At 27.9% G+C, this 1,160-nt stretch overlaps 2 protein-coding genes across 2 annotated transcripts in view; both read left to right on the forward strand.

The window, feature by feature from the left end:
• HELRODRAFT_68741 (hypothetical protein) overlaps positions 1 to 199 on the forward strand; it is a gene marked incomplete at both ends in the record, with an annotated part of 32,984 nt that extends 32,785 nt beyond the window's left edge. Inside the window, one exon of the mRNA XM_009028952.1 lies at positions 31 to 199. Coding sequence (XP_009027200.1) covers positions 31 to 199 — 169 coding nt within the window. The remainder of the gene's footprint in view (positions 1 to 30) is intronic.
• Positions 200 to 838: 639 nt separating this feature from the next.
• Positions 839 to 1,160, forward strand: part of HELRODRAFT_164223 (hypothetical protein) — a gene marked incomplete at both ends in the record, with an annotated part of 4,183 nt that continues 3,861 nt past the window's right edge. The window contains one exon of the mRNA XM_009029217.1: positions 839 to 869. Coding sequence (XP_009027465.1) covers positions 839 to 869 — 31 coding nt within the window. The remainder of the gene's footprint in view (positions 870 to 1,160) is intronic.

A 1,160-nucleotide genomic window follows, 5' to 3' on the forward strand; every position in this document is an offset into this window, starting at 1 on the left:
GAATCAAACGTGAACATGAACGGAGGGAAGTTTACTTATAAAAATCTATGTGTATGTTTGTTTGCATGCGTATGTATGTATGTACGTCTGTTTGTTTGTATATATGTGTGTATGTCTGTTTGCATATATGTATGTATGTTTTCATGTACTTTTACAAATATGTATGTTTTCATGTAACATTTTATGTATGTATATCTGACTATGATAGCATGCATGATGATGTTTGTATATCTTTAAATCGGTGCATTATTATGACAGCAATGAACTTTCACTATATACGGAAAACTAAAAAATCCAAGCAATACAAAAATATATTTAAACATACTCACATACACGCAAAACACACGGACATACAAACAAGCAAATAAACATACAACAATAGAAACACACACGTGCATACAAACAAACAAGTTCATAAACAAACACACATATACAATCACGCGAACACACAAATATATAAACACACAAATAAACAAAAACACAGACATGCAAAAATACTAACATACACAAAAAACACAAACATTCACACAAACTTATGGATACCGGAAAATACAACCAGGAAAATTTGTTGTGAGTTAAAATAAAGGTTGTCACGAAGATGAATGACGATGGTAATGATTCAAATCGAAATAACAATATCAATAATAATAATAATAATAATAATAATAATAACATAAACAAAATTAATTATAACAACAAAATAAACATAATAATTTTCACAATAATAACAATAGCAAAAAAAATCAATAAAGACAACAAAAAACGTTTAAACAACATTTAAAAAAATAATATTGCTATTACAACCAAATTATCATTCATAATAATAACAACAACAGAAATGACCAGACAAATGTATCTACTTCTCCAAAGTCATTTATTATTCTATAATCAAGTACACACGTTCTTACGCACATTCGTAAGAGGTAGGCGCAGGCACGCTTATACAAACAAAAAAACATACATACATACATACATACATACATACATACATACATAAATACATACATACATACATACATACATACATACATACATACATACATACATACATACATACATACATACATACATACATACATACATACATACATACGTACATACGTACATACATACATACATACATACACACTTCGTTTGTTCACATTCAAAACCGGCTGGAT

The sequence above is a fragment of the Helobdella robusta genome (genome assembly GCF_000326865.2).
Source record: "Helobdella robusta unplaced genomic scaffold HELROscaffold_6, whole genome shotgun sequence".
NCBI classification, from domain to species: Eukaryota; Metazoa; Annelida; class Clitellata; order Rhynchobdellida; family Glossiphoniidae; genus Helobdella; species Helobdella robusta.